This window comes from Arachis ipaensis, chromosome B6 (assembly GCF_059453495.1).
Source record: "Arachis ipaensis isolate K30076 ecotype BB chromosome B6, ASM5945349v1, whole genome shotgun sequence".
Lineage (NCBI taxonomy): Eukaryota > Viridiplantae > Streptophyta > Magnoliopsida > Fabales > Fabaceae > Arachis > Arachis ipaensis.
In genome coordinates, this window is record NC_142441.1 from 5,649,145 (window position 1) to 5,675,640 (window position 26,496).

A 26,496-nucleotide genomic window follows, 5' to 3' on the forward strand; every position below is an offset into this window, starting at 1 on the left:
GCACTGTGCTTCAAACAAAACAAAACAACACAACACAAGAAAGAGTTACAAGAAACCTCGTAGTAGCGTTTCTTTTCTGTGGGGTCTCTCTTTTGTGTTGTATTGTGTTGTTCATGTTCACGCCTTCTTTTCCATTTACAATTTCATTCTCTTCTAGTTATTTCTTCTCTCTCTCTCTCTCTCTACACGCACCGTTTTCTTCTTTCTTGACACACACCTCATTAGGATTTTCCACGATTCCTGTGTTGTCATAATCATCATCTTCTTCTACCCTTTTGCCCCAAGATTGAAAATTTATTTGTTATTCTTCCCTGGGTCTTTCTCAATTTCGGTCCTTGGCATGGCTAATTGGAGAAAACAGCATGGTGAGACTCATCATCAAGTGGGTCGCTGGCGATCCTCAAATTTTAACTCCAAAAGAAAGCCATCCTTCGGTTAGTATTACTGATTTTTATTTTTTTAAAATTTTGATCATCATTATTATTATTGTCTTGATTTCTTGAAGGGATCTTTCTTCATTATTCTTGTTGTTATATATTTAATTTTTTAATTCTTTAGTTGTTGCATGGATTATCTATTAGATTGGCTTCAAGAAGTGGCTGAGGTGATAGAATTGTGAACCACAACATGATTACATCACCGACCTTTGATGAAAAGTCTTCAATTTGGCTTTTGGTTTTCAGAGAATAGGATTCCCTTGTTAACTATAAATGCCTGTTCTTGAATGATTGATTGATTTGTGATGGTTATAGGTTTCTTGGAACTGACTTCAATTACATATATGGTTGAGTTTGTTTGTCCACCATGTGTTTGAGTTGTGGTTTAGATGGTGTGTTCCATAGTGTAACCCTGCCATTTTTTGTCTGTGCTATAAGGCCCAGGATCTTGGTTATTAAAGGCTTTAAGCTACCTGAGTGACTCGAGTATTTTGGGCGGGATGAGTTTATGAATGTGATTGATTTGTAGGTTGCTAGGTTGCAATTTCATGTCATTGAATTGTTGAAACCGACAGGCTTATAGATTTGTTAAGCTTCCTTTTGAAGACGAGGTTCCGCGAATTCAGGATGTGGTGAAACTCAGACTGTGTGTGCTTGCGCAATTCCAAGTGGATACCTATGAATTGAATCTTTCAGTGACAATTTGAAAACAAAACCCTAACTCATTTAATTGGCGAAGCTTATACTAAACTATGTTTTTGTTTTTAGGGTATCTTTTTTTCAAATAGAAATTTTGACTTCTTTGGTGTTTTGAACACAAAGACTCTTGTTTTTGCCTTTTTGGCAAAATTTAGGTTGTTGCAGTATTGCAGGAATTACTAAATTTCCTGTTTGATCTACCTTTGAAACATAGTCTGTCGTTTTCCGAACAGAAGCTGTCTAGGTATCTACTAATCAAATCTTTTGGAGGCACCTTTTTGAGATGAATCCCTGCCCCATTCAGTGATTGATACTTAATGGTTCATCTATTATACTTGTATTCTATAAAAAATGTTGTTGGTTGGCTTTTGTACCGAAGCTTGGTAGGTCTTGCTAATTGGAATGGTTTTTTGTTGAATCAAACAATCATATGAAGTAATGCAGCCTTGGTATATCTTGGAAGTACTTAAGCATTTACTTAATCATTTCTTAGTTTCTGCTTCAAGTGTTGCAAGTTTTCCGTTCTTTTTACACATCTGTTTGAAGTATCTCTGCTTATAGAATGATTGATTTTGAGAGGGCATCTTGTATGAGCGATGCAAACTGATACAATGGAAAATACTTTGAAAGATGCTAGTGTTATAACTGAATCAATTTTTAGTGGACCACCGTTATTGCTTCTGATGCATTTAGGGTATGCTATGTATTCATATTCATCTTTCATGTTGATCTCTTGTGAATGTGATTTGTATCCATTTGTTCTTCCAAGGCATTGCCCTTGCTCCTGAATCTTCACATTATTTCCTTTGTTTTCAAAGTTGTTTGGACTGTAAGACATTTTTTCATTTTTCTTTTATTGTGATTGACAGCAATATGTCCTTACAAGCTAATTGCCTCGTCCTTTCTTATTTCTCAGATAATTGGCATTCAACGGTGCCAGCCTGGGAAAAGAAGTTTTGCACTACGGTTGGTTCAGTGCCGTGGGGAAAACTAATAGAATGCAAAAAGTATATGGATCTACATAGCAATGTGGTAAACTGGGACGACTCTGCTGGCAAAGAGGCATTTGACAATGCGAAAAGTAGGTTTTGGGCTGAGATCAAAGGCCTCCCTTGTGACATATCTTTGCCCGATCCCAACATGTATGTTGACAATGTCGATTGGAACTCAAGCGTGGACCCTGAACTTCTTCTGGACTTGGAGAAAGCCAGGTTCGAGGATGATGCTCGAGACGAAGTTAGCAGTGGTAACCAATCTCAAGTCCAGGATCTGCCTATTTGCCCTACTGGATGGGATGTCGACGTAGAAGAAAAGCCTTCTGATCCACTTTCCACTGTTGTGGCCCAAGGTTGGGGCTATGACCTGCAAGAGAACAAGGGAGCAGACTCTTGGGAACAGAATTATTTTCCTCCAGCTGAACCCGCGAAAGAATATGAATGGCAATATTCTGGGAATGATGCTTGGGGTTGGAACCACGAGCAGTCGTACGACATGGACTTCCACAACATGGGAAAAGGAAGAACCGGCGGGAACACGAATTGGGGTGCATGGGATGGGTCCAATAGAAGGAGAGAGAACATGTCATGGTCTAAAACTAATGGACATCATCACGGTAATCCTATGAATAGAGGAAGAGGAAACAACAGAGGAAGAAGAAGAGGAAGTTTTGCTCATGTGGATAAGGTACCTACTGCTACTGCATGGCAAGTGAAGACATAAGAGAAGCTAAGGATCAAAGATTCAAAGGCATATTAATGAAACTGCTAGTTTTGTGAAGGTAGCTTGGAGATTCATAAGTTTTGTTCTCTAGAAAACATTGTAAAATACATATAATAATAAAACAACAGGTTTTTATGGTAAAAGTAGATTTGATATGAGAGGAAGGATGAGACAGCATTTGTTTCAAACTTTCAATACAATTTATTAGATAGCTTTTATGTTGGATCCATGGTTGTAGTTATAGGTTTATCCCTTACCCTATTTAGAGGTTTATGTATATAGATAAAAGTGGAGCTATAATATGTTCATTCTTGTGATCTTGATGGTATATTATGGCCCCTCTATTTGTTTGTCTCTGCTGCTCATAGTTTGTTCTGTGTGATCAATATTGACACTCAGAAATGAACTTGAATAAAGAATGTTAATTTTCATCCTTTGATTCATGTGACTGATCCTACTCAGTTGAAGAAAGCTTTATTATCATTGTGGCAAAAGATTATTTAATGACTAGAGAAGCATTACTTAAATTTTCTTGAAGTTGAAGGTCTAGAAATATTTTTATATTAATCTTTTTCTTCATTTATGTTTCTGGTCGGGCCAAGTTATAAACATCTCAAAATGAATCATTAATAAAATAAAAGTATTATATATAACATATATTCTTTTTACAAATTTAATTATAATTTTCAATTTTCATTCAATTATATTATGCACCGAATGTTAATGCAACAAAACCCAATATCTCATTTTTTATATATAAACTAGTGTATGTTTCTGTGTCCTGCACGGGATGATACATAAAATTATATAAAAAAAATTTATTAAAAAATTAAATAAAAATTATATATAGTAATTATTATTAAAAATAATTAGTATTTGTTTTAATCAATTTGGATTGGTTGAATAGTCATCTCATTTATCCGTTTAAACAAATATTTGGAGTTCGAATCTCGCTTTGTCTGTATAACAATCTATTAGTTAACAGCTGACCCTTAATAAATAGAACATTAATATGTGGTGGATTAGTTCTCGACTTGCCGAGTTAGGAAATCCGTAGAAAAAAAATTATATTTGTATTTAAAATAGGTTAATTTCTCATTAATAAAAATATTTATAGACTTTTGTCTTTGTTAAAATTTACTTGGGACAATTTTATTTGTTGGTATCGTATTCATTTTTGAAGTCAAAACAATATGATCAACATTATTAGTTGTTGAAACTTCACATTTTATGAAATGATTTTTAAATTTTTTAATTTATAAATTTATGTCATTACAAAAGTTATTAGATGGATTAATATTTCTTGGTAAGATGATGTACCGAAATACCATCGTTAAGTATTAATAAGTGTGAAGAGAAACCAATAATAACTTTTGTTATTCAATATATAATTTATTCTATTAAAAAATAAATTAATATTTCTTGAACTGGTAAATACATTTTCTTCTAATTTCTTATACTATTTTATTTGACAATATTTACCGTTAAAAAATAGTAAATAACTATACTATCCTACAATATATATGATGTACAAATAATTTCTTATCTTAAAATTAATTATAGTTAGTGAGATAAAATTTAAAATATTTTTATTTTCTTACTCAAATCTAAATTTAAATTTAGAATTGATTAACAACTCATCCTTTTTTAATTTCAATAACAAAAATAAAATTGGTTAAATACGAAATATTCAGTATTTAATAATTTCAATCATTTAAATTTTAGTTACCAAAAATTGGGTTAAAAATTAATTATAAACTTAATAATCGATAATATATATTATATTAGTACGTAAATAATAATATCTAATGTATTAATTATTATTTTTTTACAGAATTAATGTATAATTTATTAAGAACTGATTTATTATTCAAAATTTTTTCCATAAACTTTGTAATATGTAAAAATAATGATCTTATTTTTTAATTATTTAAAAAATTATTCATAATTTTTTAATTATGTAATTAACTTAATTAATGACTTTTATTATTGGTTTTATACTAAAAAGTATCAATTTATACTATTTACATATTTAAATTAGGATAAATTAGTAATTTTATATTCGCGTATATTTAATAGGTTTCATGGGGCAGGCACTTATGTCCGTGTTCCCATTAGGGGTGGCAAATGGGGAAGCCTGCCCTACCCCGCCAAAAGCGTGCCATCTGGCGGATTGGACCGCCCCGCCCTGCCTAGTGCGACGGTACTGAATTCTTCCTCCGCCCCGCCTAACGGTAGGCTGTCGGGTTGACGGACCAAACCCGCCAAATCTCTCTCTCTCTCTTTTTTTATTTTTTATAAACCAATAAATATTAAACAATATATATAATTTCACAACCATTTCAATAAATTTATAATTTCTAAAGATATAAAAATATCATAATTTCTAAATTTACAAACATTAAAGTCTTTATAATTATAAATATATAATAAACATAATTATAAATCAAATTTTTTAAAATAAAATAATAAAACTAACATTGTCCAAAGCAAAACAAATATTGTCCAAAATATATAATTAAACATCTTCAAATTTATAATCAATCAAACATAAAACATAATCCAAAATATAATTTAGAATATCTTCAATTATCATTTTTATCCTCTTGTAGATCAATAACATTATTGAAATTTATAAAAAAAATGGCTCTGACAAAAAAAAAACGCTTGGCTCGGCAGAGAAGCCTTCCCCGCCTCGCCCCACCGAAACCCGCCAAAATCCATTTTAAAATTTGGCGGTCTCAAATTTTCAGTCCACCCCATCCTTTTTGGCGGATTACGCAGGCTGACTCGACGGGTTTCATCCCGTTTGTCACCCCCTAGTCCCCATCCATTTTCACGTAGCAGATCGTGAGAATTTCACAGGTCTCCATCTAACCCTAAATCACGAGCAATTCCTGCAAATACATGTTTCTGCTGTTTTTGTGATCATCCCTATTGATAGCATTCGTTGGCTCGTGACGTGACGTGGAGCTATTTCAACCACTTGGTAAATTCTTAAATAATCAAAATCTAGGATATATGATATATCCCTTTTCATAAAGTCACATGTATTCTTGTTATAACAATATTAATAGGAGATAAATGGATAAATACTAAACTATTGTTTGGATATAAGATGGAAAATAAGAGGAACGAAAATGAAAAGAAAGAAATGAGAGGAAAGAAAAATGAAAAGAAAAATATATTTTTTGTGTTGTTTAGATGAAGAAAAAATGAATGCAAAGAAAATAAAAGAAGATAGAAGAAAAAGTAAGAAAAGAGAAAGTTATAATGGAGTAAAATTACATTAATATTTTTATATATTATATATAAATTATAATTTAAAGGATAACTCGATACTTTTATCCATGTTTGCACTTTCCCCGTTTTTCGTAACTTTGAAAATTTACATGAGTTCTGCATACACTTTTTTTGTTTTTCATTGAATTTTTTTGTTGATCCAAACAATGAAAAATTGATTTTTTTTATCCATTTTCTTCTCCAACATTTTATTTTTCTACAAATTCTTCTAATTCAAACAATACGAAAATAAGTAATATTTTTCCTATATATAACAATAACTAATATCATATATTATAACTTGTGAAATCATAATATTTTGAGAGATAATACATAGATAACTTAAATATTAATAAATTAAAAATTTTTTAAAAAAAATAAAAATATAAAAAAATTGCATTTTTTTTGAATTTGTCCATAGTTTACGATTAAAAATACAAAAGATTTTGGGTTTAACATCCAGAAGTAGTAGAGAATCTGGCAGCCAGAAAGAAAGGGCACCATCGCCGGCACTCTCACCACCTCTCTCGCAGTCGCAGCTCCCACGCTCGCTTGCAGGTGCTTCTCTCTCGCTTTCTCTCTCAATTTCTGATAGCTAGATTGTGTATAAATAGTTACTGCTGCAAGAATTAATAATAGCTTAAAGTGATGAATTTTTCAGGGTTTTGTGTTTTTGTGAGTTAATTATTTATCATGGAAGTGGATGAAGAAAATGTTCCATCAAATACTGCTTCTGAATCCGCCATAGGACCTTCCTCTGATGTTTCCGTCAATGCTGCAACTCCACCACACCCAATTCAACCCATTATTCCACCACCCGTTATTCCTCTTTCTGCGCCTGTGCCACCTATGGCTCCAATTCCCACCATTCCTCCCCCTTCTATTGTGCCTCCCATAGCCCCAATTCCGGCCCCTCCTGTGGTGCGTCCATTGGCGCCGCTCCCTCCTCGCCCGCCGCCTATTAGACCACCTGTGGCGCAAAATGGCGAGGTTGGTTCGGAAGATTCTGATTCGGACAACGATGATGCCGGTGGGAGGGTTAACCAGGGTGCCGGGGAGTATGAGATATCGGAGGAGAGTAGGCTGGTGAGGGAGAGGCAGGAGAAAGCAATGCAGGAGCTCATGATGAAGAGGCGTGCCGCCGCTTTGGCTGTTCCGACCAATGACATGGCTGTGCGTGCTCGCCTTCGCCGGCTTGGTGAGCCCATAACTTTGTTTGGTGAGAGGGAGATGGAGAGGAGGGACAGGTTGAGGATGATTATGGCGAAGCTGGATGCCGATGGCCAGCTGGAGAAGCTGATGAAGGCTCATGAGGATGAAGAGACTGCGGCTACTGCCGGGAAGGATGGGGACGAGGAAGAGATACAGTATCCCTTTTACACCGAAGGGCCAAAGTCTCTCCGTGATGCTAGGATTGATATTGCTAAGTATTCTTTGGTTAGGGCAGCATTGCGTCTTCAACGTGCCCGGAGAAGAAAAGATGATCCGGATGAAGATGTGGATGCGGAGATGGATTGGGCATTAAAGCAGGCTGCTAATTTGAGTCTTGAATTCAGTGAAATCGGAGATGATCGACCGCTTTCTGGTTGCTCCTTCTCACGAGATGGAAAGTCGCTTGCTACTTGGTGTGTCTTTGTTACAAATTGTGTAACTTTACTCCCCATTTCCCATGATTGCCCTGTGAAATTATATAACTGATAATGTTTTGGTTTTTCAGTTCTCTAACCGGAGCTGCCAAGTTGTGGAGCATGCCTAAAGTCATCAAATCTTGTACCTTAAAGGGACACACAGAGCGTGCGACTGATGTTGCTTATTCTCCTGTGCACAACCATTTAGCGACTGCATCTGCTGATCGGACCGCAAAATATTGGAATGACCAGGGATCTTTACTGAAGACATTCGAGGGTCATATTGACCGTCTTGCACGAATTGCTTTCCATCCATCAGGAAAGTACCTAGGCACTGCTAGCTTTGACAAGACATGGAGATTATGGGACATAGAAACAGGTGAGGAATTGCTTCTTCAAGAAGGTCACAGTAGGAGTGTATATGGTTTAGCTTTCCATCAAGATGGATCGTTAGCTGCATCTTGTGGACTGGATGCTTTGGCTCGTGTTTGGGATCTCCGAACTGGGCGAAGCATTCTTGCACTTGAAGGTCATGTCAAGCCGGTGAGACATTATAAGATGATACAGTCTTTTAATGCTCTCGAATTGCAAAAGATTGACTATGATTATGTTTCTGTTCTCAGGTTCTTGGCATTAGCTTTTCACCTAATGGATATCATTTAGCCACAGGCGGTGAAGACAACACTTGTCGCATTTGGGATTTGAGAAAGAAGAAATCCATGTACACCATCCCTGCTCACTCCAACTTAATATCACAAGTTAAGTTTGAGCCTCAGGAAGGTTACTTTTTGGTAACTGCCTCATATGACATGACAGCTAAGGTATGCACTCATGTGAAACAGCAACGATCTGTCGAAGAGAGAATTTCAATATTTTTAGTAGTCCATTTTCTTCTGGTTCTAATTATTTATATTTCATATTTTGACATCAGGTGTGGTCAGCCCGTGATTTCAAGCCTGTGAAGACGCTATCTGGGCATGAAGCAAAAGTTACTTCTGTGGATGTTCTTGGTGGTATGATTTCTACTTAGAAAGGAATAATTGCATCCATAATATATGGCTCTGATTTTCACACTCTTGTTGCTTATTTGTTATTCTATGAGTATATCCATGCACCATGTTTCACTGCTCTTATCTGTTGACCATAGAATCCCAAATGATTAATCAAATAAAGTGATCTCATTTTGAAGTGCCACTGAATTTAGCTAATAGTTTGCAGCGGAAAAAAAATGTTACAATGAGTTCTGTAATTTTGTTGGGGAATGCAAACCAAGACAGAAAATGCAATGGAACCCTGAAAATGCTCATTTTAAGATTATAAGATCACCCAGGCTTAGGAAGTAGAAACTATGATGCTCATTTTATCTTTTTATTTTGCATACGGATATTCTTGTATAGAAATTTACAAGATACACCATAACCTTTTCGTTTGTCAATATACATCTCAGAGAATCTTATTTTCCCCTACACTGACTCTGTCTTTTCTTGTTTGTTGGTTGCAGATGGCAGTTATATTGCTACTGTCTCACATGATCGTACCATAAAATTGTGGTCCACCAATATGAGTAGTGAACAAACTATGGATGTTGATTAGGCTATTAGATGGGATACACTCTCTGTATTGGTGATGAGAATCACAACTATCGCTGCCGTTATAAACAAAATTGTAACTTGCTTCTATAGGATGGTTTTTTGGTGAGATATATAAATTGAAGATATCATTTTTCTTGTTGTATCATGTAACAAAGTTCCCTGCCTAATGGACAAATTGAATGACTAGACTTATATCATAATCGTTCTTGATTTCCTTGTTTTCTTGGTTGCTCGAATCAGTAGAGATTATGACTCTGATGCATACCACAAGATAATATTGTCTGTGTCCTAAACGTTAGATTCACAATGACAACCTTGTTGCTAGCTATGAATCCAAGGCATTGTTTTGTAGGTGATTCTCTATGTACTTTTGGTGAATGTAACTATCAATCTTTCCAGAAACTATGATTATCATCTGAATCTCCATTCTCCAATACGTTATCATCCTTCCATGTAAAGAAACCAGATTAGAATTGCCATGTAAAGAAACCTATATTTGATTATTTGTTTCCACGTAGGTAAAACTATCACCTTCCTTTACATCAACGGTAACAATAAAATCAATTCTTCAACAACATATTGAACTATAAATGATTGGCAATACACCATTCACAATTTTTCTCACTTTCATCAATCATTTCAGCCTCCAACTGGGAGAAGAAAATATTGATCAGTATAATATTGTTTTCCAATGTGTGAAAAGAGTTTCAACAAGCCACTATTTTCCATCAAGACCACAGCCAATATGGCTCAACTCAAGTCTCTAAAAAATGAAAGGGAAAAAGGAAGAAAAGAATCATGAAGATATTGCTAACAAAATTTATGTGTGATTCCTATACTATGCCTAAAAATCTAAACCTGAAATTTACACGAGCGCTTGGATAAATGATCGGAAAAAATTTCCAAGAATCCAAAAAACTGAATGGCTCACCTTAATAGTCACAATTCAAGTATAAATCCTCCTTAAAAGTTCTGACAATGGTAAGGAGTCAGGAAAAATTTTTTTTTTTGAAAAAAACTATGAAGATGTAATGGGGTTAGAGAGATCAAGTCTGGGTGGAGATAATGGTGGTACTGCTGAAGGGGTTAAGCCATCATCTATGACTTCCAAAATTCTTCTTGCAGTTGATTGGGATACTCCATTTGCATCGAATTTTCTAGAGAAAATGTTTTCTGATCTGCCATTCCTAGTTGAGTTGTTAATATCAACAGATTTTAAAAAGTTGTCCTTTGATAGTGTTGTTTCGGCTGCTTTCGCGATCACAGAACGAAAAACTCCGGATTCCCTCAAACTCTGAATGATAACCTGAGAAGATAATTATTTTGGAAGAAAGTTCAGACTGTTTACTCAGATACTATGCAGATGATGAATATATAAAATTGGTTGGAGAGAAACCACAACATGGATGTCAGGCAAGTGACCATACCATGGGAGAGTAAATGCGAGTCAGGATGCCCTTCCTCAAAAGCTTCAGGTTTAGTGTTTTGTCTGTCCACACAACGCGTTCGCGATACCTATATCAAATGAAAATTCCTTTTTAAAATGCAAATAAATTGGGAATTTGAAGTGAAGTTGAATCTGCTCGGGGAACTTACCACTGAAGCATCTCCTCTTCAGTTGCAGTTGAAGCAATTATGAATGCCTACATCATACATTAAATGCATTCATCAAAACAAAATACGTACCCATGCACGTGAAGAAAATCCAGAACTTCACCTATCCAACCATGAAGGAGGAATAAAAGAAAACTAGAGACACATTCACATCATGTCATGGAGTTCAGTCATCAAAGGAGGGAAAAAGAAAAGATGTGCTGTTGTACCGACTTCATAGAATAACTATTAAAATAGACGACTATATGATTTGAAGAAAGGGGGAAAAAATGACAGTGTGTCACCCAACCATGCACAGAATTAAAGCAAACTTAAAAGAAAAGACACGACTTTTGTTATGACTTAACCAGGAAACCTGTGTGCAAGACTTAAATACATGCCAATAGATGTACAAAATCTTGTAATATAAGAATGCAGCGATCACCCCAATCAACAGGAAAATGGGGAAAAGAAAAAGAATGTAGTAATCAAAGATAATCTGGTACTCATAATTCACTCCAAAGTTCGGATAAAAACTAGTAATACTTCAAACCAGAACCAGAAGCTAAGCAAGCATGAAAAAGAACTCACAGCTCTGTCAAAGTCCAACATGAAGCATCTTTTAACATCTTCTTTAGTTGGCTTGCAGCCACACCGATCACGTCTTGAGGTCAAATCGGAAAATTTGGGGTATGTGTAATGCAGAACAGCTGCTTCATCCAACTTGATCTCACTGTGAACATATATGACATCTGGATCAGTGCAAATTATGTTCAGAAAGTTCGAAACCACTAATAGAATATTAGAATTTGGGGGTATTTTTTTATCGCTATGTCAATTTAATCAGAAAAAGTCAATGCTGACTAGTAACCCGAGGCTCGCCAAAGTAGCATAAAATGCTGTAAGATTGTCAAGACCAGCCAATATGAGACCAACAGTTTGCACTAAGCTTGAAGAGGCAAATGTGACTTGTTCAATATGAGACCAGCAAACACAATTTTTATTTTTAATCTTCGAACAAGACAACTTGGCATATAATTAGACACCAAACTACAAACTACAAACAGATGCAACAATATGTCCCCTTGACTATAAAAGAATGTTGCAAATTTTCATACAAATGCATTCAATGAAATAAGCAGAATCAACATACTTAGGTGTCTTCATATAGTTGTGCCATCTGTGAGCACCATTTGGACGGAGATGATCCTGAACCCTAGCAGCAGCTTTCCCGTTTCCATAAGTAAGAAAATAGTTTGGATTGCCACGAGTTGCTTCTTTGTAATTTCCAAAATATACATCCTTTGGAAGGTGGTCATAGTTCTTCTTGAACATTGAAACCTATGAAAACATTATAAGATAAATATGTCAAATATTACTTGTTTCCATTTGGGACAGAGTAAGTTGGAACAGAATGAACCAGAGCAGCAGAAGGGCTACAAAGTAAAATCTGGATTGGATTTATATTTACATGTTAAATATGTGCCAAGTGCCTGGATTCAGAAACAGATTCAATTATATGTTCAAAACCTTACAAAAGCTATCTATGTATATACCTCGCTAAAAGGCTCCTTGATATCATCTCGCTCAACACTGCTCTCCTGAACGAAACATTATTCCAGCAAACGAACACAGTGTGATCATCTAATTAAGTCGAATGATAGTAATTTCAGAATCTTAAATAAAACACATGCACTCACATAATTTGGAAAAATAACCATATCAACATTTCCAGGAACATCAGATAGCAACTGTCTTAAAGAGTACTCCTGTATTCCTGCTGGATATACTAGCTCATCAGTGTCCAGATGAATGATCCAATCCATTCCAGACTCCTGAACATAACAGCATCGTGAAAAGGTAAGACCTTCAAGGGATTAATATCATATATACTTATATAGAGATAATAATTTAGCACAAGGAAAACAAACCATACCCTTGCCATGACAATAGCCATTTCCATGTTCAAAGATTGCTTCACAAACAACTCATAGTTGCATGGTTTGTAGAAGAAGCTAGCCAACCAAGTCTCATTCCATATTCGACTGGTAGGTAACAAAATACTTATTAACACAGGGATTACAAAAGATTTGGCACATTATTTAAAAAGCAGAATCCTGTGTGCATAAACATTAAGAATATCGGAATCTAAAGAATCCACACTAAGGAAGAAACTGATAACATTATCTTAAATGGGCTGTTTATATCACAATTTAGCATTCCATAATAAAGAGAGCAGTCTGGCGGTTGTATTTGGCTTCCTTTGTTGTGGGGAGACAATAGATTGGAACATTTTGCATTTAGGACAAGTAACCACTAGCTCACAATAACAATCCAGTAACATTACTATTACTTTTAGGGTTTGGCTCACAAATATTACTATTTGGCTTATGGCACTTGTTAACATTACCTAAGATTGAAGCTTTTAAATTTTTTAATGCATTGAAAGCTTCAATCTTTCAATTTTCCAGTAGAAACTACCAAACCGTTACATTTATCATGACTAGATAAAACATACTAGAATATTTGCAAACTAAAATGTCTCTGCCACAAATCTATGGGGACAAATCTACAGAGAATAAGAATAATAAGCCAAGCCAGATCCACAATACATGTTAAACGTTAAACCCAGTAAAAAAAAACGCTAGCATTAAGTCTACATGGCCAATTGGTCAATAATGCACAAAACTTCTTGTTCTTTACGTTTTGTTTCAATCATGATGATTGTTAAACAGTCAGTGGCTCCACCAAAGGGGAAAAGGCCATTTAATAAGAAAGAAAGAAAATTGATTACACCAAAAATTTAAAAAAAAAAAAAGTTTCCAAAGTAGAACACGCATACCTTTTAGCTTGCTGTTCTTCTAACTCTCTAGTTCTATATATAACTTTAACCCCCTGAAACAAGAAAAAGACGTTTCATTTGAGCATCAAAAAGGTTCAAAGCATAAATTAAAATAGCCTAACCAAAATCATAAAAACAAATTGATTACTGATACAACAGTACTAATTGAATTAAAAAAGTTAATAATAACAATTTAAAATGCAAGATAGAGATTGCTTGAACTCACAGGAATGCTTTCGAGGACTCTAGATACATTAGGTGATGCAGCCTTCCCTTCCACGAAAAGGAGGAAAGAGGAAACTCCAATGACCTTGTGATAGAAGATCCATGGCAGAGTCTGTTCCAAACCAGCTGAAGTACTCGTTGTTATGCATATCTGCCACACCAAGGAAAAAAAAAAGAGCTTTTCTTTAACGAAAAAATTTAAACTTCACTGATGAATATTAAAAAAATATAATAATAAAAATCATATATTGATGAGACGGAAATTTCAAAATTCAATCTTCCAAAAGGGGTTTATGCAGATAGATCCAAAGCAAGGGTCAACCGAAAGCAACGATCACAATTGAGACTAAAACGCAGAAGAGAGCAAAGCAAAACGACGATGGAATTGGATCTCGAATTGAGAACAAGACCTTGGGCCTGAGATCGGAGGAGTAATCGAGCTTCCAGTCGCGGAAGTACGGAAAGGAAGGGTGGTTATTGGAGGAGTGGCCAAGGAGGATGGTGGCGCAGTCGGAGCTGGCGCTTTGGAGGTGGGAGGTTCCGGCGGGATGGGAGTTGGCTCCTCCGTCGGCGTCGGACGACATACCGGGGAAGTCAGGCTGATCGGGGGACCAGCGGGAGAGAGGGTCGGTGACTCCGCCGCGCCATTGGAGAACGAAGGCGAAGGAGGCTAAGGTGAGTGGCAGCACCGTGAGCAAGAGGAGAAGCCTCGAAGACGAAGATGAAGAAGCAGAAGACGAAGAAGAATAGGTGGGTCTGTGCGAAGAAGAGTAGAGACCCGCCATGAAGAAGAAGAAGGTGGTGTTGTTGGGTGCATGTAATGTGAAATGTGGTGGTTGTTGTTTGGTGTAAGGTTATGTATATATATGAATAGAATTGAGCTTCTTGTGTTGAGAGAGAAAGCGAAGGAAGAAGGAAACTGAAAGAGAGAAGAGAATGAGACTGTGGGAGCCGTTTTGTCGTTGGTTTTTCAGTTCATCCATTATTCAATTAACCGCTTCTTCATTCTCTTTATTTATTTATTACATTATAATTTTTTTCTTCGAAATTTATTATTAATAAGCTGGAATAGCTCAGTTGGTTAGAGCGTGTGGCTGTTAACCACAAGGTCGGAGGTTCAAGCCCTCCTTCTAGCGTAAATAAAAGATTTTATAAAAATTTTGGTCAAGTGGCAATACAAGTTTTGAATTAGAACAAATAATTGTCAACCAAGAATTTTTATTCACGTGTAATTGATTTAGAATTGCATATAAAAAAAGTTCACATTATTGAAAAAAATTAACCCTTTTTTTCTGTATACCTAATACAATGATAGAATTAATGAATTATAAAGAGAAGACTACACAATTTGAATAAACTTTAAATTCCTATGCATTGCTTTGACCAAACTTAAAAAAACAGATAATATAGAATAACCATAGTTATTATCTGTGTGTTAGGGTGATAGATGCCGGCTACATTTGCATTGCTAAATGCTAAGTACTAAATTTGGTGATTAATTCAAAAAATGGGAGCGCATCTAATTTCTAAAATAAAAATACTATTATATTAAAATTAATTATATTTTAAAAATTATTTTATATCGATAATTAATTTTAGTAGTTAATTTTAATATATACTTAACATAATTAATTTTAAAATCATGAATATAATTTAAGGGGTAACAATTAATTAGTTTAGAGCTATATAATGAAATTCAAAGGTGTGCAATGATATGGGTTAGAATTGTATGCAAAACTTTGGGTGTTCACATACAAAACATTTAAAAAATTGTCATATTTCTACCATGTATTGAAGCATAACTTGCAAAACAAATTGAGGGTTGTTCAATTTAAATCGCCTTTTAAGGAACTTTATATAAGAAGATTATTAGTGTTCCAGAGATAAGAAATAATTAACGAGAAAATCATGTAAAATTGGTGATATTCTATAAAGTTCTAAAACAATTGATAATAAAAAATTTTGAAAGAACCCTTCTCCTTGTTCGAATGAGTTACACATCAACATAACTCAACAAATTAAGATTAAAATATAAAAAGATGGCAGACAATCAAGCTAAGCTAGAGTTAAAGGGTCATTATCACAATACTTATCTTCATCCCTTCCCTTTAATTAATATCTAAATCAGCATGGACACCTTCTAGCTAGATTAGGATGAAAATAATGAGATTATAAGTCAATAATAAATGTTAATAGATTCAAATCTTAAAATAGCAAAAAGTAAATATTCCTATGTGTATATATGTGATGAAGGGTAAAAAATAATTTGTATACCTAACATTTTTCTATTTCCTTTAAATTTTTATATTACATATTATTAACATCTCAAATTATGTATGGGATATATATTATCATTTACTATTAAATAAATTTGGGATTCCAACCAATTGAATTATACATGATATATATAGTAATATAATTATATTTATCATGATTTTTCATAATAATTAAATATTACGTAAATATATATTTTTTTCTTTTTAAAAAAATGAAAAACAATTTTGAAAAAGGTTAAACAACTCGTATTCAAAAAGGAATAATTTATGGCCTTGTCGTCATTAAGATATAAACCAAATTAAGCCACGGTACCAAGACCCTTTTGTTGAGCCTTTTTTTTCACTAAAAGGTGGGAAAACACGTTAACAAATAAAATCACCTATACAATTAAATTAATGACAATGATAAAAAGAGGAACTAACACACACTATAATTCAACATATAACAATGACTTTTAACTGAATTTTCTAGAACAAATTAAAGTGATGGCGGATCAAGAAATGATGTGTTGAAAATCTAAATGCTAAAACACACTTTTTGCAAAAGGGTGATAATGGAGAAAAAGTAAAACTAAAATTTCTTGTTACTTGCCTAAAAGGTTATTACCAGAATTATTGCAAAGAAAGTATGGGTTTTTTTTTTTTTTTTTTTGGTGACTAGAAAGTATGGGATTTAATTAGCTCCAAAACAATTTACACTTATGGTAAAGATATATAATTACAACAGTATTTTTTCCTCCAAAAGAACGTGTTACAAAATTAGTTAACCTACATATTAATTTTTATATGATATATAATCACTTCGATTATAATAAATAAATGAATATTAATGACATATATTACATATTTAAAAATAATTTTTACTACTAACATAATTTTATGTGTTACCAAAAATAATTTATTATTTTTTTCAATATTTATATATATTTTACAACTACTTCAAAGAATGAATAGTATTATTCTATCTTAATTATAAATACTAAAGTAAGAAAAGAATGGACCAATCATTAACCCAATCCGAATAAGAATTGAACATTTTATTATATATATATTAGCAGAATTATTCCTTTCATGAAATATTATTTTTAGTATTTTTATACTACAAGAAATACGTCGAATAGCGGCGGTTTTTATAGGGTTTGCGGCGGTTTTTTACCACCGCAAAACAACATATCAGCGATTTAACAAGCGTTGCAAGTTAGGGGGTGGAAATTTGATTTTGTGGGGATTCTAAAGAACCGCCGGCACAACCGTCGCAAATCAAATAACTGATTTTGCGGCGATTTCAAAACCGCCGCTATTTGGTCAGTGGATTTTAAAAAAAAATTGCAGCTATTTTAATTAATTACTGTTTTCTAGAAGCATTTTTCATAAAACCAATTCGAGATCATATTCTTGAAATCATCTTTAGAAAAAAAAAAGAAGGGGTTCAGCCTGCAATTGAACATAAGCTAATAGCCAAAGATAAATAAATTAAATAATTACAATTCAAAGAAGAAGCCAAAAGCTTTTGTTGTCACAAATGTTTTGTCCTCAAAGGCATAGGCATCATATATCATCATCACATGAAGCATGCATTATGCGATTTTTTGTTACTAATAATTTTAAATTTTATGGGGCAAAGTACTATTATTGCTCTTTATCATACACATGTCACCTATCTAGAATGGTCACTGAACCATATGACTAAGAAATTGAATTGAATAATACCCATCAAAGGATGTAAAGTTAGCATATATAAATTATATATATTGATTGGGACAAAAATTCCTTTATAGGGAATTGAATCTAGATTTGCAAGATTTCAACACATACTGAATTTACTAGTTCAAAATTTAATGCACTTCTTACCATATAGCTGTGGAAAAATATTCTTTAAATTGTAATGCGTAGCATATGAAAAAAATATAAAAATGATTAGCCTACGACTTTTCGCCACATTTAAACATCGTGTGGACCACATCAGGTAATAGTAGAAGTATTTTGCTTTTTTCTATTTTATTTTTTGTTTTTGGTTGGTAACAAACTCAAATGTATAATATCATACCCTTTTTTTTATTACTTTATCACACCTTTATTTTATTATTATTATTCACATTGTTTATAATCAGTTATTTTTTTATGCTTTTTCATACACAAATCAAAACTTGAAGTTTTACGCTTGTGTTTAAATAAATAAATGAACTGATTTTCCGACCAATTCAAAAATTAAATATTTTATTATTAGTCTAAATTATAGTATATATAATTAATTAGTTTTTACATAGAATAATAACGAATTATCAAGTGCTTGTAAGTTATAGGATTCAGTTGATATTGTTCGGGTGAAATTATATATATATGAGTAATTTACATTAATAAAATGATTAGAAAACATTTTTATTTATTTGTCCTAATTAAACTTTCTTTTTATATTGGTGTCCTATTTAATTTATATGTAAATCGTTGTATTTTGATGGGTTTTCTGTTTGTGAATAATATCTAAGGAAGTCCCATGGGACTTTCATATATAGATATGAAAAAAAAAACCATGAAAATATTTATGTCACTGATATTAAAGATTTGTTTATTTTTTCTTCATAAAAACTACTTTTTTGCATGTTATGCGGAGTATGGATCTCCCTGCGAATGAAGTATCAAATCTCCATCACAATTTTCAGAGACAATACCTCTGACTGAGATTTCAGCTCTCACAGAAAAAAAAAAAAAAAAAGTGCAGCTGAAAATGGCCATCTTTTTCAATGTAACATTATTAGAATATGTGATAGGAAATTAGGGATACACATTTTTTCCCCTTATTATTTCTTCTATTATAAAACAAATTATATTAACTTTTTTTTTTACCAAATATTTTCGAAGAAAAACAATTAGAATTTATCTTATTTATTATTTATTAATTGTTACAATAATTAATAAATACTAAATAAAATAAATTTTAGCTATTTTTAATTAATTCTTTTTAGTTACCAAATATTATTTTTACTTTTTTATTGATTATTCCTCAATTTGATTTAGCTTTATATAAAAATCTTTCATCACATATGTTCATAATGGCTAATAAATTCTTGTAGATATATATAATGTATGCTTCGTAATTATAATTAAACACCAATATATACTATTTTACTATAATAAAAATAATAACAATAATAGAGATGTAACTGAAAAGTGAAAAGTGTTTTAAAGATATTGATTGAGAGGATAAAAGTAGAAAATTTTTATTTTTTTTAATGTATAAAAACCTAAAATTTCATATTTAACTTATATTTTTTTATGTAAACCTTTTCGACCATGTTATTGTAAAAATTATATTTTAATAAATAGCGTGGATTATTATTTTTTTCTATAAAAAAATAAATAATATAAAAGATTTGTTTGAATGAATTTTTTAAAAAAATATATTTTTTAAAATTATTTTTTAAAAATATTTTTTAGAAAAGTAAAAATAATTTTGTATATAAATATCTCATGTAAATTTTGTTATCTATTAATTATGTTTGAATACAATAATATAAAAATATTTATTTATTTATTTACTATGTGAAATTATTTTTTTTAAGTAATGAATATTCTTTTTAAAAAATATTTAAATCATAACTTCTAAAAAGATTTATTTATTTTTTTAGTATTTTTATTTTTATTATTAAAAATTTATCAAACAGATTAAAAAATAAATTGAATGACACTCAAAACAAGTTTAAAGACATTATGTGCATTGCTAATTTCTCTATACAAATTTTAGTTATACTTTTTATTTTTTTGTGTAATTTCATTCTTTATTAAAGAATCCACATATTTTAATTGTAATATTAACATCATTAGAACCTTTATTAATAAGACTTTAATAATAATAATAATAATAATAATAATAATAATAATATTTAAACACTGAAAAAAAAAACTTTGTGGAAAGGGATGAGAAAAGACAACAAAAAGGACATACTTTGGTTCAGTATTTGTATTTTATTTGAGTTGATATCTCCATTGATTGAATGTTAAGTAGAGATATGTTTGGTTTCATGGTGATAAAGAAGTTATTATTCTATCCTACAACGTTACGTGTCACTAAACCAAATAATATTAAAAGAGCTGCCAAACTTTTGGGTCATTTTCCTACAACTTGTATTGGTGGCTAATCTATTCTATTCAACTACCCTATATATATATATATATATATATATATATATATATATATATATATATATATATATATATATATATATATATATATCAAATAAAATTGTATGCATTTTGTGAAGATAAATCATATTTAGAACAATTTTTTATATATTTCTTTTGCACATCCTTTTATGGTATAAAAGATATTTTTATTTTTTATTACTTTTGAGCAATTATTTTTACAGTGATACTTATATGATTAAATTATTTTAATATATAATTAAATTCAATTAAATTGATTTAATAGTTTAAAAATTAATAATAAAAATTTTTAATTGAAAAAAAAAAGAGACATAAGAAAGAAAAAAAATTAATTAGACTTAATTATAAAAATAAATTGTTTATTTAATATTTTTTATTTTTAATATTAAAAATAGAAGACGTCCAAAATTGGTAACTAATATAACATTGTTTTTTATTTTTGTAAAATCTCATTATTCACCATTTATTTATTTATTTATTTGGACGTGAATTTCCATTTTTTCTCTAAAGCAATCCCTTTGCTTACAATGGGCTTAAAGTCATTGTAAATGGGCCAATGTTTAATGCCTTCAAAGTAAGAAGGCTCACAATTAATTAAGTTGGGTTCGTTTAGTAATTAGTTTATTAGTCTGTTTAAATAAATATTAGAAATTCAAATTTTACTTTGCGTATGTACTATATAGTAATCTATTGACCAATGACAAATCTCTAAATAGAGTTTGGATTTACAACAAATTAATTCTTAGACTTAAAAAATACCATGAACAATTAAAAAAACTCTCAAATTTTTAACAAAAAAAAAGGAGGCTCACAAGTTCTTGTGAATGATTCATCCAAAAAAATAAGCTATTGTGAATGAGACAAATTAACATAAAAACTATTTAGTGTATAATAGTTTCACTTCGACTAAATAAAAAAGCAAGCAATTGGAGTCTTAAAATAGAGTGAAGCTACTAGTTTGAAATTGTTGGGGTTTGGAGAGACTCTAGACAATCCATAATTTAAAAGAAATTTGTAAATCTCACTCTCTCGAGGTTGTTTTTCTCTGTGAAACTAAAAACCAACCTCAACAAGTAGAAGCAAAGCTTAAATCTTGCGGTTTCAAAGATTGGTTCATTGCGGATTCATCGAGAGTTGCTGGTGACCTTGCTTTGTCATGGAAGGAAAGATGCAATGTTCAGATTATTAATTATGACAACTTTTACATTGTGGCCTCAATGGTGGAAGTTGGCACTAATATTTCTTGGGGTATTATTGGAGTTCATTTGACCTCTCATGATCAAGGTAGGCGGATACAGTATGAGGCTCTTCAACCTATTATTCAATCATTTCAAGGACGAGTGATAATTATGGATGATTTTAATACTATTTCTAACCAGAATGAAAAGGTGGGTGGGGGAGTGAAGTCATCAGATTCTATCGAAGCCTTTAATTCGTTTATTGATGACAACTCTCTAATGGATATTAGAATAGTAGGCAGACCATTTACATGGTCAAATCAGAGGTCTGGTCCAGATTTAATTCAGAAACGGCTTGATCGTGTGCTGGTTGGTTCTGAGTGGTAGCAACTATTTCCTAATACTATTGTTCTTCAGCTTTCTGAATCAGGTTCTGATCATGCTACTCTTCTCACTGATTTAAGCCCGAGAATAGAGAGAACTAAACGGTGATTTAAATTTCAAGAACGATGGTGTTCTAATGATGAGGTAAGACAGATTGTGAATAAGTTATGGAAGGAGAGAATAGAAGGCAGCCCCATGTTTATTTTATTTCAAAAATTGAAGAAGTGTCGACACAGTCTTATCTTATGGTAGCAGTCTAATAGAACGAACTCTAAAGAGAAAATTGATTCTCTTCAATCTCAATTAGAGGAGTATCGGGCAGCAGAGGTGATAAACCCCAATTTCGTGGTTTATCTTGTGCTTAATTTAGGGAATTTTATCACCTTTTCTCACATTTATTTAATGAAATAGCATGGTTTTGTAATTCTCCCTTAATTTGTGCTTAAGTGTAAAAATATGCTTTTTAGGCCCTTAAATTGGTGATTTTAATTCAGTTCAATTCCATTCGATGCCTTGATATGTTTGTTGAGTGATTTCAGGATCATAAGGCAAGTAATGGATGAAAGAAATGAATAGAAAAGCATGCAAAGTGGAGAGTTCATGAAGAAATGAGCATTTGGAGAATTGAGGGCCACGCGCATGCGTCATCCATGCGTACGCGTGAGTAGGAGTTTTGGCCAGCGACGCGCACGCGTCAGCCACGCGTACGCGTGACACTTGGCATGTGACTCACTTAAAGTGAAATCGCTGGGGGCGATTTCTGAGCTGCCCATGCCCAAATCCAACTCGTTTCTGAGGGTATTTCATGCAGAATTCAAGCTTGGGCAAAGGGAGAGCAATTAGTTGTAGGATTGGCATCATGTAGTTTAGTTTCTAGAGAGAGAAGCTCCCCATTATCTCTAGAATTAGGGTTCTTAGGCTTATTTCCATCTTAGATCTAGGGTTTAATTCTCGTTTTCATCTTGTTCTACCTTCAATTTCTTGTTCCTACATCTTAATTCTCTTAGTTGTAGTGTTAATTCTCCTTTTATGCCTCTTTTATGTTTATAAATGCTCATGTGGATTTGGATCTCCTTTAATGCAAATTGATGTTTGATGTTCTTTCATTGTTGATTGGAGTTGCTATGATTATTTCCTTGCAATTGGTAGTTGGTAGATTTTATTCTTCCTTGCAATTTATTATGCTTTCCTTTTATGCCTTCCAAGTGTTTGACAAAATACTTGGAAGGATGTTAGAGTAGATTTTGAGCATTCTTGGCTTGGAAAGAGGAATTAGGCAATCTTGAGTCATGAATACCCAACTCATGTTGGTGATCTAGAGTTGTTAGCTAGTATTGTTTCCATTGACGCTAATCTTTTGCTAATTCAATTAGTAAGTTGATTAGGACTTTTGGATTGAGATTAGCTAGTCTTATTTGACTTTCTCTAAATGTGAGGATAACATCATACCTTCTTCCATTATTGGAGATGACAAAATGAGATAAATTCTTATTAATTATTACCATTAGTGACTAGGATAGAAAGCCTATATTCTCAATCTTTGCTATGAATGTCTCTCTTTATTACTTGCTTTCTTTAATTGTTTTCTTTACTTTTCTTGCCATTTATTTTCTTGTCCTCTTATCAAATCAAATCCCCTTGCATTTTCATAGCCAATAATTGACCACTTCATTGTAATTCCTTGTGAGACGACCCGAGATTTCAATACTTCGGTTAATTTTTCATTAGGGTTTGTACTTGTGACAACTCAAATTTTTTATGTGAGAATTGTTTGTTGGTTTGGAGCTATGATTACAACAAAGTTCTTATTTCTATAAGAGAAATTCTAGACCGACACGACGATTTCTCATTACCAAAATGGCACCGTTGCCGGAAAATTACAATGGTGCTATGTTATTGGCTATTGTATATATTGTGAATATGTTTGCCTTTTGCTTCTTTGTTAGTTGTTGCTAGTTGTAGGACTTTGCTTTCTTTAATTCTTGTTAGTTTTTGTTTTTGTTTTCTCTTGTCACCATGAATTCTCATCACTTTGGCTATGAGTGTGATTCAAACTATGTTGTAGGAAATAGAAGCTTTAATGAGGATTTGCATCAAGGATTTGGAGATCAAAGGTGGGAGGAGCCCCAAGCTTATGGACAACCTTCTTGGCAACAACCTCCTCCGGTTTCTTATGGGTACAATCCAACTCTTGATGCATACCAATCTAATGTGTGCGATGACCCTTATTGTGATTGTCAACCACAACCAACACATATATATGACCCTTTCCCTCAACATAGTCCTCAACAACCATATTCACAAGCCCCATACCACCATTCACCCCCATATGACCCTAACCCAGATCTACCGTACCAACCACCATATGAACCATATTTAGAGCCACCACCATTCCAACACTGATACTCCCAAGGACCACAATTTTCATAAACACCACCTCAAGACTTTCACCAATATGAACCACCTTCCAACTACAATACCTTTCCCTCAAACAATGAACCCTCTCTTCCACCACCACATTCATCAGACGATCTAATGCGAGAGCAACAAGAACTTTTAGCTAGGTGTCTGAAGCAAGATGAAGAGCTTGAGGAGATAGAAGCCAAGGTTGCTATTATGATGGAAGTCGTTAGCAACATGGTCTCATCCCGCCTAAGTCTATGCGATCAAGGCACTCCCATTGTTGAATGTGGAGAAGCACTCAAGGAGCTTAGTGAGAGAATGGACTTGAAGCTTCAAGAAAAAGAAGAGGAGTTAAAGCAAGAAGTCCAACAAGAGGAGGAGGTAGAGATTATTGAACAAGAAGAAGTAGTGGTTGGAGATTTAGGATATGTTGAGTACATGGAAGAATCATAAGTTGGAGAGCCTTCTGCCATGAAGTATGAAATTGGTGTTGAGGAAGAGAGTGTGCAACCTCTGAAGCATATCATGGTTGAAGACTTTGAAATGGTTTATCAAGGGATGGATTCAATCATTAATGAGTTTCTACTTACAATCGAATCCTCTCCCATTGAGCTTGACATAGGGATTAAAGAAGAAGATACCCACTTCCCACCCACTTGGTGAGCAATAAAGAAGAAAAGGAATTGGAAGAAAGCTACCAAGAAGAAAGATTGGAAGAAGTGGTACAAGCAACTAGCCCCCTTATATATGATGATTCTGCATCAACATATGATCCTTTTGAGCTTGATGAACCCTTCCCCAGTGGACTTGGAATTGATGAGGAGGTCGATTTTACTAAACCTCCTATTTATGACTTGAGTAATGGGGAAGAGCTAGAGGACATTGGTGAAGAAGAATGCAAACTTAAGGAAGCTTGGCAAGAGGAAGAGCTCGAAGAACCTTGCCGAGTGGTGGAAGCCTCTAGAAGAGGATGGACGGGAGTGGAACGCGCTTTATCAAGACCGTTGGAAACTCTTCTACCTAAGTTGTCATCTAATTCTTCATTTGAGTGGGTAAAATTTCTAACTCTTAGCTTTATTATCCCACTTGAATTTGGTTTGCTTGAGACGGATGGCCAACTTAGGGCGCTTTGTGGAATTAAGCGTAAAAGAAGGATGTTTAGTGGTTGGAGCTATAAATCTAGGCTTATTATGGTTGAGGCTTCAAAGACTAGGAGCATGGATTGGTGTAGTGCTCAATTGGATGGGTCTAGGAGGATAGTTTGGTGCCCTCATGAGAATTCATCCTGCTTACCACCCGGAGGATATCGCCATGATCAACTTGAAGAGGGGTGCAAGAACAAAGTGTGGGATCCCGGATTACAAGGTGTGGAGCAACTTTGGGAACTCATGGTTTGTGAAGAACTCCATCAAGGCTTGGAGATATCAACTTTGAATGATGGAGCTTATTGGAAGTCCAAGCATTAGTGGATGTTCAAGGATGGATTCAAGCACAAGCCACCTTGATGAGAGCTTCCCATAAGTCCAACTTAAGGACAATAAACAAAAGTGTTAGGTGGGAGACACCCCACCATGGTAACATCTTTCCCTTTTTCTCTTTTGTATATATTGGTAAAATTAGTTTAATTTCATGTTTTGTTTAGTTAGTTGAGTCTATTTGGGAGTCTAGTAGGTCAAATAAGGTTTTATGATGTTTTGGTAGTTGTTCGGAGGCTTGGAATGCTTGGTTTGGTGCAAAAATATGAAAAAATTTTGAAAAACAGAGCACCATCTACGTGTACGCATGACCCACGCGTACGCGTGACACCAAGTTTTTCAACCATCCACGCATACGCCTCGCCCACGCGTACGCGTGGATCCCAAATTTTCACCTCACAGCCAAAAATCCGAGAGTTGTGCGTGAAGTGTGCCAGATTTATGCCTCCACTCACGCGTACGCATCACCCCACGCGTACGTGTCGATCCTCTTTCACCTCACCACGCGCACGCGTACGCGTGGACTGCCTTGCTTCACACACTTCTTTTCTTCTCTTCTTTCCATTTCTTACCTTCTTCCATTGTTGGAGATGACGAAATAA

At 33.4% G+C, this 26,496-nt stretch overlaps 3 protein-coding genes and 1 non-coding gene across 4 annotated transcripts; 3 read left to right on the plus strand and 1 right to left on the minus strand.

Annotated features, from left to right (window-relative positions):
- LOC107645518 (FK506-binding-like protein) lies at positions 1-3,299 on the plus strand. Its single transcript, XM_016349566.3, has 2 exons — positions 1-434; positions 2,053-3,299. The coding sequence occupies exons 1-2, from the start codon at positions 341-343 to the stop codon at positions 2,853-2,855; spliced, it is 897 nt and encodes a 298-aa protein (XP_016205052.1). The 5' UTR covers positions 1-340; the 3' UTR covers positions 2,856-3,299.
- A 3,267-nt stretch (positions 3,300-6,566) lies between these two features.
- Positions 6,567-9,559, plus strand: LIS (WD-40 repeat family protein / small nuclear ribonucleoprotein Prp4p-like protein). The gene is made up of 6 exons (XM_016349567.3): positions 6,567-6,695; positions 6,799-7,762; positions 7,855-8,308; positions 8,389-8,586; positions 8,697-8,778; positions 9,267-9,559. The coding sequence occupies exons 2-6, from the start codon at positions 6,831-6,833 to the stop codon at positions 9,356-9,358; spliced, it is 1,758 nt and encodes a 585-aa protein (XP_016205053.1). The 5' UTR covers positions 6,567-6,695; positions 6,799-6,830; the 3' UTR covers positions 9,359-9,559.
- Positions 9,560-9,927: 368 nt separating this feature from the next.
- LOC107645520 (glycosyltransferase-like At2g41451) lies at positions 9,928-15,005 on the minus strand. Its single transcript, XM_088490008.1, has 11 exons — positions 14,428-15,005; positions 14,019-14,168; positions 13,793-13,845; positions 12,887-12,995; positions 12,651-12,785; positions 12,507-12,551; positions 12,104-12,291; positions 11,542-11,683; positions 10,954-11,000; positions 10,785-10,872; positions 9,928-10,663 (listed from the first exon to the last, which is right to left on the minus strand). Exons 1-11 carry the CDS (start codon positions 14,800-14,802, stop codon positions 10,376-10,378), a joined length of 1,620 nt encoding a protein of 539 aa, XP_088346134.1. The 5' UTR covers positions 14,803-15,005; the 3' UTR covers positions 9,928-10,375.
- A 74-nt stretch (positions 15,006-15,079) lies between these two features.
- TRNAN-GUU (transfer RNA asparagine (anticodon GUU)) lies at positions 15,080-15,153 on the plus strand. Its single transcript has one exon. It is a non-coding gene; the product is annotated as a tRNA-Asn (tRNA).
- Positions 15,154-26,496: the final 11,343 nt, after the last annotated feature.